At 50.7% G+C, this 9,037-nt stretch overlaps 1 protein-coding gene across 1 annotated transcript in view; it reads right to left on the bottom strand.

The window, feature by feature from the left end:
- Rpl14 (ribosomal protein L14) overlaps positions 1-304 on the bottom strand; it is a 3,843-nt gene extending 3,539 nt beyond the window's left edge. The window contains exon 1 of the mRNA XM_010624519.1: positions 97-304. Coding sequence (XP_010622821.1) covers positions 97-99 — 3 coding nt within the window. The 5' untranslated portion in view covers positions 100-304. The remainder of the gene's footprint in view (positions 1-96) is intronic.
- Positions 305-9,037: the final 8,733 nt, after the last annotated feature.

Here is a 9,037-nt window from a genome sequence, read left to right on the forward strand (position 1 = left end):
ACCCTCTGGGCGCCACTCGGCGCCTCGGCTTCCCAGCAGACGGCGAGGACGAGCTGTACGAACGCTGGGCACGGAGCCCGCCCCGATGAGACTCACCATGTCGGCGGCGCGCGGCGAGAAGGAAGGAAAGAGGCCTGCGCAACCGTGCGCATGTGTAGCAGTCGCTCCGTCCCCGCCTCCCTGGTGCCGGCGTGGGCGCTGATTGGCTGTACGTGCGTGCGGGAGTGCGCGGCGTACGGCGTGGCTCCCACAGGCACCCTGGGAAATATGGCGGTGCCGGCGAGTGCTGGCGGCCTTACCTGGGCGTCTCTTTCACCGTTTTCTAGATTATCTCTTCTGAGTCAACCTGGTTCACTGGTGGTGAACATATAGCATGGGTCCAAAGAAGTGTTAGTTATCATTGAAAGCTCTAAGAGGTTCACCATCGCTGACCTAGGAGTCACACTGTCACAGCAAGGGCTAATACCAAGTTACTCGGGTGCACCACTTATTTGAGGCTCAATTGGAGACAAAAGTCACACCATGCCACACAAAAATGAAAGTAAAGATAGCTTTATTACAAGGTTTTAATCAATAAACAATAAGAATATTAAAAGAAAGTATGACAGAAGTAATACATCACCAATCAGGATAGCGCCTCAACACCCGAGGACAGCTGGGGGAGTCCAGAGAGGGCAGCTGGTCGGGGTCCCACTGGGCAGAGTTCCACTTGCAGTTCTAGTCTCCCAAAGTCCGCTCTTCCCTGCTAGCTGACCCATCACGTTACAGAGGTGGACTTGGGCCAGTGAGGTGTGTGTGTGTGTGTCTTAGGAGTCTGCTCCGGGATCAGCCTGGGAGCTGAGCAGAGTCCTTGTACCAAATATTCCATGTTAAGGTGTTTATTCCCTCAAGGGCAGACTCTTGGAAGGCAGCCAGTCCTCCTCGGGCCCAGCACACACGAAGGTCACAGTGGGTTACATGAATTGGGTAACTTTTTTTACGCTTCACACATTAAAAAAAATTAGTCCTCTTCATCCTTTGACTAGCTCAATTTTTCCCTTATCACACTCATAATTATGTGTCTATTTTTTTCGTTCTAAGGCTTGAACCTAAGGACTTTGCACTGAACTACATCTCCAGTCCTTTTTTGTTTGTTTGTTTGGAGACAGGGTCTCACTAAATGATAAGTTGTCCAGGTTGGTCTTGAACAGGTGGTCCTGCCTCAGTCTCCCAGAATGTTGGGATTATAGGCATGCAATACCACGTTCAGCAATTGCAATTATGTAACTTATTTGTCTATACACTTGAATTGCAGCTTTGTGTCAATTATAGTACATCCTGTGAGGGCAGGACCTTGTCCATCCTTTGTTTTATTTCCTGATAAAAACTTTTGGCACTGCTTGGTAAGGGGCCTAATAAATGGGCAGAAATGAATTAGTCCTTCCGTCTTGCAATCTTGCTTCATAATTTACAAAGCAAAAACATAAGAACAGCCCCAAACTGGAAACTTCCCAAAGACTCATAAACAAGACAATCAGTCAGCTGTGGCAGTCTGTGGCATGAAGTTTGCCAACTGCTTCATGGAACATGGCAAATCTTACATGAAACACTGAGTGAAGTAAGCTGATGAAAAGTAGCTGTTATATGATTTTATTTATATAAAATTTAAGACAGGCAGAACTAATGCATGGATGTGAGAGAGGTTATGCTGTTTACCGTGAGTGGAGACCCGAGCTGCTTGGCCGTGTTTCTTCTTAAGTGTGGTGAGCTTGTGAATTTCAAAATCCTATCCTTATGATCTGTTCCCTTTTCCTCCCAATTTGTGCATTTTTTCCCCCTACTGAGAATCCTGGCTCTACCTCGGAGAACTGAATTTGCAGGTCGGGGAGGAGCGATAATCTGCCGTCCCACGAGCTCCCCACGGGGCTCACTGAATGCACTTTGGGATTCCACAGTTACAGACTTAAAAATCTGATTAATGATGACGTCTCCTGTCTCAAGCCCTGCAGGTGTTCACTTTTGTCCCTTCCCGCGCGGACGAAGCACAAACTGCCCGACCTGGCACTGGTCCTTAGTCCCCCGCCGTCCCGCCGAGCTCCGGGTCCCGTGGCCTCTCGGGCGCCCTGGGTCCTCAGCGTCCCCCTCGCCCCCAGCGATCGCCGTGCACCTGCAGAAAGCAGCTCAAGACCCCTGCTCAAGCACCAGGCTGCTTCAGATTTCCCCCAAACTCTACTCTGCCAAGGGCATTTTCTCCAAGCAAACTCTGACACCCACCCAGGAGATCATGGTCGTCCAGGTGTGAACTAGACAACCCCTATCAGCTACCAGGCTGGAAACCAGATGACCACACCTGGAGCTCTGCCTTCCGCTCGTCCAATCAGCGGGAGGAAGGGTGCTTGAGAGGGTCTCCAGGAACTACGACAGCGGGCCAGGTTTCTCTCCACTTCTTCCGCCTCCAGCTGCAGAACCACGCTCCTTCCGAAACATTCAACCCCCTCTTCCAATCAGAGGGAGGGAGGGCAATTCGAGGGCGTCGCCAGGAGCCCCCTGCTAGCGGTCTACGCTTTTAGCTCTACCTGTGGAGTCCCGCCCTTCCGGTGCATTCAATAGGCTCTTCCAATCAGCGGGAAGAAAGGCGCTCCTAGGGCGTCGCCAGGAATCAGGACAGGGTCCGGGGCTCTCTGCTCCCTCGGCCTTTAGCTGCAGGGTCACGCCCCTTCCTGTGTGCGCCACCGGCTCTTCCAATCAGCGGGGCGCAGGGCAATCCGAGGGCGACGCCAGGAACCGTGATTTGCGTTCCGCTGCGGTCGGGAGGGCTGAGGCATCTGCCCCTGGTCCGCCCGGTTCGGACTTCCGGTCTCGGAGAGACGCGGTGAGGCAGGTCACCGCCGGCGATTTTGGGGCGCTTTGCAGCACCGGACCAGAAGCCGCCGCGGTGCTGCTGTTCCCCGCGCCGCCGGTTTCTTCCCTGCGGGTGGAGCCTCCGTTTCGCAGGTTAGATGTCTGCTGGCTCCTAAGGAAAAGGGGTTCTCAGCGCGTCCCAGAAGCGACCCGCCTTTGCATGTGTTTGTCTAATCTTAGTTGGCGCGTGGCTGCGGGGTGCAGTGTGGCGTTTCCATCCTGGGATGCGCTGTCGGCCAGTCGCTGTGTCCATGGCATCAGGCGTCTTATCCGTCTTGGAGCCCTCGGGTCCTCCAGCCACGTCATCTACCCCACCTGAGTTGTGCCTGGCAGTTGCTGCCTGCATGGTGGGTAGGTGTAGTTCCATGTAACGGGACAAGTGGGTGTCGATGCCCAGTAAGCCTAAGACCAGGAGGAACAAACCTGTAACCTAGGAAAATCAGGTCTGTTGATCCACTGCACTGAGCGGGATACGCCTGCCGGAGACCACAGGGCCCTTGACCAAAAAGGAAATGACAGGGTTGTGGAAAAGTGAAGTGTAGGTGGAATTTAAATGAAGCTGCTTTGCTTACCTCAAAGCAAATCAAGACTGAAAGGGGTCACGTGCATTTTAGACTGCAAGTGCACTTTGCTTCTGAGTTTGGCCCCTGGCTTGTGAATTGAAGTTGCCTATCTGTGTTCAAGTGTCTTAGAACCACTGGGTGTGGTGGCTCACCCCTGTAATCCCAGCACTGGGGAAGCTGAGGCAGGAGGATCACCAAGAATTCCAGGCCAGCCTGGGCTCTGTAGTGCTTTCAAAGCCTGCATGAAATACATAGTGAGTCCCTGTCTCAAAAAACTAAGCTTTGCAGGGTTATTAGGGCAAAACAATCTATATTGGGGTAGGCAACCTTTTCCTTTCTTTTTGGCTTTTTGAGACAAGGTCTCACGCTGTGGTTCAGCTGGCCTCAAACTCTCGGTGAGCCTCCTGCCCCTCATCCTCCCGAGTGCTAGCATTACAGGCATGTGCCACCCACCATGCCCAATACAACCTTTTCTTATAAAGGGTATGGTAGTAAATATTTCAAACTTTGCTGGACATGTGGTCTCAGGGGCAGCCCTTCATTTCTTGTTTTAGAGCAAAAGTGGCCACAAAGGACACAACAGTGGATGGGAGTGGCTGTGTTCCAGTAAAATTTAACCAGAGCGCAGTGGGCTGGAGCCAGCCTGCGGGCTGTAGTAGGGCTAGATGAAGTCCTACAGGCATCCCAGAGTTCGTCTTTCTCAATGTCTGTAAAATGACAATGTTGACACATCCTCAGATTTGTCTTACATTTGTGTCCGTGCAGTGGGTGCCGAGTGTGAGTGTGTCAGGCATGCTGCAGCACCTTCTGTGCATGCTCTTCATCGTTTCAGAGGCTCTCTGAGGAGTTTTAAATGAATGCCACTTTGCTGCGAGGTAACTGAGCTCAGAGCCCATTGCCTTCTCACTGTGTCTGTGGTTCTTGTGAGAACCGCACAGCAGGAGGTGGGGCCCCTTATACTGGGGATTGAACCCAGGACTCTGCACTGAGCTACATCCCCAGCCCTTTTTATTTTTAATTTTGAGACAGGGTCTTGCTAAGTCCCTTGTGATGCTGCAGCCTATGCCTCCCAGAGTGTTGGGCTTGCTGCTGTGCACCACCACGCCCAGCTGCATCTGATGCCCTTTGTGTGTCAACAAGATGTACAGAGTTGTACATAAAAGACCGGTCATATATGTAGTTCATGCTGTCCTCAGACTCACAGCGATCCTCCTGCCTCAGCCACCCAAGTGCCGGGATCACTGGCGTGTGCCACCACATCGGGAGGGTAGAAGACAGAGAACCCTCTGAGTTTTCCCTTGGTCCGTGGCAGGCCTGGTCCTAGCCCCTCCCACCTCTCGACCTGGAGCCTGGCACCCCTCCAGCTGTGCGCACACACAAGGGCTGTGGTTGGCTTTTCTTCCTGTCCATGCTGTGACCCAGCAGCAGGCTCTGCAGACAAGTATGGAGGATCCAACATGTGCAGCGTGTAGTCTCAAATGAAAACCTGGCCTAGACAGCCAGGCGAGGGGGCACACGCCTGTAATCCCAGCATTCGGGAGGCTGAGGCAGGAAGATGCTGTGAGTTCAAGACCAGCCTGGACTACATAGTGAGTTCCAGGTCAGTCTCAACTACACAGTGAGACCCTGTCTCAAAAAAAAAAAAAAACAAACAAAAAAAACCCTGGACTAGAGCTGGGGGTCGTGGGCATGTCTGTAACCCCAGCGAGGAGGGAGGCTAAGGCAGGAGGATCGCAAATCTGAGTATCGCCTGGGCAACTTAGCCAGATCCTGTCAATAAATAAATAAATAAATAATGGGCGAACCCTGTAGCTCAGTGGTAAAGGCCTCCTGTGTTTGATCCCCAGTCACCAAAAAAATCGTAATTAACTTTAGGATTTGGACTTTAACAGTTTGTGAAAATCTAGTTATGCATGGAGACAACTTTGGGCTGTTTAAAAGAACTTGATTTTATGACCTTATAGCAAACAGACTTGTTTAATTTTATGCGAATTTCTTTAGTGCTTAGTAAAGGTTTGTTAGGTTTGTTTCTGTTCCCTGTGAGGCACGTGAAGTGCTTGAAAATTAAAATATATGACATTTGTGGAGTGAGTTTTAAAATTTCAGGGAATTTAATTAGTAATACTTTTTTCCTCTTTGTGGTACTGGGAATATAGCACTGAGCCACATCCCCAGCACTTTTAAAACTCTTTAAAGAGTGAAAGTTCAAGCCCACCACTGGCAACCGAGTTAAGACCCTGTCCCAAAATAAAAAATAAAGAAGATCTGGGGCTGAGGCTCAGTGCAGAAGCCTTGGGTTCATCCCTAACAAGATATGAACAAATGAAAATCCCTTAACAACAAAAACCCACCAAAAAACCAACCAACTGACCAAGAATAATTATTTTAGGGCAAATAATGATTTTTTTAAGCCTCAGCCTTAAACAAATGAAAAATCAAAATATGCCTCCCAAAAATTAAGAAATGAATTAAGTTTATGATGAGGTATGATCTGGGCACGGTGGGGCACAACTATAATCCTAAAACTCCAGAGGCTAAGGCAGGAGAGTCACAAGTTCAAGCCCAACCTGGGCAACTTAGTAAGACTTTGTGTCAAAAGAAAAAAATAAAGGTCTGGGATGTAACTCAGCGAGTGGGATTCTGGGTTCAGTCCCCAAAAACAAAAGAAAAGGAAATCTGGTGTGAAAAACTAAAAGTGTAAATAAGATACAAATTGTATAACTGACAATGTTAAATAGGAAGAAAAGGGCCAAAGGTGTAGGGGAAGTGGGAAAGGGAGAGGAAAGGAAATAAGGGGTAGAAAAAATATGAGAAAAGCAAAAAATGGGAACAAAGTCTTTGTAAATAGGGAAGGGTGGAGGGGGTGAAGGGAGGACAGGGGTATGTGGAAAAAATGAGAATCAAGATCTGTCATATAAAGGCACAAGAGCCCAATGATGAATGTAACTGTACTTTATACTTAAAAGTACCAATAAACTCAATGAAAAGAAAAAAATGAAATATTAATTTGCTTCTAAAATTTAAAAAATAATTTTGCCAATTGCATATTCCTAGAAAAGAAATTATGTAACATTGCAAGAACCTGCTTGGCTCACACCGAAAGCAGGCTTCGTGTGCAGACTTCCTGACCTGGAAGTTCTCATCTGTGTACCGCTCTTGTGCTGTCTGTCCGTCCGTCTCTCTACCTTAGACCCCCGCACAGCTGTGTCTGCTCCCGTTCAGCTCTTCGTACACGAACACAGCTCCACCTCTGAACCATCTTAGCATCTCGCGTCTCGGTCCTTTGTGTTCGCATACAGTTTAGAAGCAACTGCTTTGCTTCTGTTTATCACAGAGTGCAGGGATTTTGACATGGAATCGGGGGTCAGTGTGGGTGTGGACCTTGGGCCAAGAGATACGGAGGCAGAGAACGGGATGGAAAGGTGGCTGGGGCCTCAGCAGGCCAAGGTCTTGGAAAAGCCATACCCACCACCTCAGCTCAGCAGGAGTTAACAGCCTTTCCTGTTAACCCTAAGTAGTCACATGTCCAGTTTCCGCCTTGTTTTGTTAGGTAGTATTGTAAATTCAATAATGTACAGTAGTGAATATTTCTAAAATGTGTTGTATAGTTCACGTCATAAACACACAGATAATTTCTCCTGGGGTGCTGCCGGGGCCTCCTGTGTGCAGGGCCAGGCTCCACACCCAGCTACCCCTAAAGGTATTTTTGAACTAACGATTTTTTGCCAGCATCTTTCATTGGGAATAAGCGAAACCCAGACTCAGCTGGGCGGATGTTCTCCCTGGTCCAGCAGAGGGCCTTCAAACCTCACAGTTTCAAGAGGAAGGACATTTGTTGCCATGGGCACCGGCTGGCCAGACCTTTGGCGATGTGAGAAAGAAGGACTTTCCAGAGCTGCCTTTTCTGGCCATGCTGCGTGCCAGGCCTGGTTCAGGGCTCTTAACCATCCATGAGGTGGACACTGTGCTTTTTATGGTGAGGAATCAAGGCTCAAAGAGATGAAATGACATTATAAATACCACAAGGTACAAAGTGGCCAATTCTTAAGTGAACCTATATCTGTAACTTAAGTTTTTTAAAGTTTTCTAAGACAGGAACTCACTATGTAGCCCAGGCTGGCCTGGGACTTGTGATCCTCCTGCCTCAGCCTCCCAAGAACTGGGCTTACATAACCTTTTGAGTGTCACAGGGCACAGGAAGCACGTCAGAGGTTGTAAAGGGTATCCCTGCAGCCACTGCCTAGGTACATAATGGCACTGTCACCCACATCCCTGTTGCTGTGGACTGGACGTGTCCTACAGATTCACGGGTCCCAGGCGTCAGACTCCTGGCGGCTGTGCCGCTGCCCCATGTGGACAGCACACGTTTGCAGTGCATGGTGGTCACACTCGTGGCAGGTGCTGGTGCCAGTGCTTGGCGCATCTCGATTCTGTGTCCACCTCTGTGTAACAGCTTGAGCCTCAGCCAAGGCAGGGCTCGGCCGTCACTGGGAGGATGGCAGCTGGCGAGTGATGTCCTGTCCGCTGGCTTGGCTCCTGCAGCCCTGCTCCGGCTGGGTGGTGCTGGCTCAGGCTGTGCTTGTGACAGCTCCATGGCTCGCCGTGTATCCCGGGGTCTGGAGTGGATGGGCTCGGCTGGCTTCTGTGCCAAAGGTCCCCGGCAAGTGGACTACCTCTGTGGACGCTGGTCTGGAGGCTCTGGGTGGGGCAGGGCCCCCAGGCCAAGGGAAGAATCCAGGTCCAGCAGCGTGCACTCACCGTGGTCCCAGGGCCTGGCTTGCACAATGACTGCCGCTCTCAGAAACCCAGAAGGCCACGCGGGCGCTGAGACCCGCCTGTGTGTGGTCCGGCCCTCGGCCTCCACACCTTTTCTTGCACACTCTTAGAGATAGGGGTGCTGTCACCATCAGATGGATGTCGCTGGTCCCTCTGTCAGGTACAGAAATGGCCCAGTCCATAAACATGAGTAAATTCTGTGATCATAGCATTAGCCCAGGTCCAAACCACACCCCACAGGCATGAGGTTGTAGGGTGTTTATTCCCATTGGTCCATCGGGGTAGATGAGTGGGGTGTGGTGGGCATGAAGTCGTCTGCTATCTGATCAGAAATCAGCTCTACACACAGCTGGAAGTAACGTAAGAAGACACGGGACTAGTACTGGAAAAGTGGCTCAGGAGACAGAAATGCGTGCGTGTGGTGTGTGTGGGCACGTGTACGAGGAAAGCCCTGTGGAAGTGGGCATGAAGAGCAGCTGCTGGGCGCAGATCGGGGGTCGAGGCTCGAGGGGAGGCTGTGTCTGAGGATTTGAAGGTCAGGCGAGGCAGGGAAATGTGCCTGCTGACCCAGGGAGCCAGACTTCAATCAGAGGAAAGCCTGGGGCTGGGGATTTAGCTCAGTGATTCCACCACCTGCCTCGCAAGGGCAAGGGCAGTGTCCCGAGTTCGATCCCCAGTACCAAAAAAGAAAAAATCAAGTGAAAGCCTGAGGAGTGAGGGCACTTGTGCCCGTTCTCCTAATACTCCCAACATCTGGGAAATCACCTGGGTCCTTGGAAGAGCGAGTGGCACGCCCAAGTTAACAGGCACATGGCAAG

The sequence above is a fragment of the Fukomys damarensis genome, unplaced genomic scaffold (assembly GCF_012274545.1).
Source record: "Fukomys damarensis isolate Sample0158 unplaced genomic scaffold, DMR_v1.0_HiC HiC_scaffold_12, whole genome shotgun sequence".
NCBI lineage: Eukaryota > Metazoa > Chordata > Mammalia > Rodentia > Bathyergidae > Fukomys > Fukomys damarensis.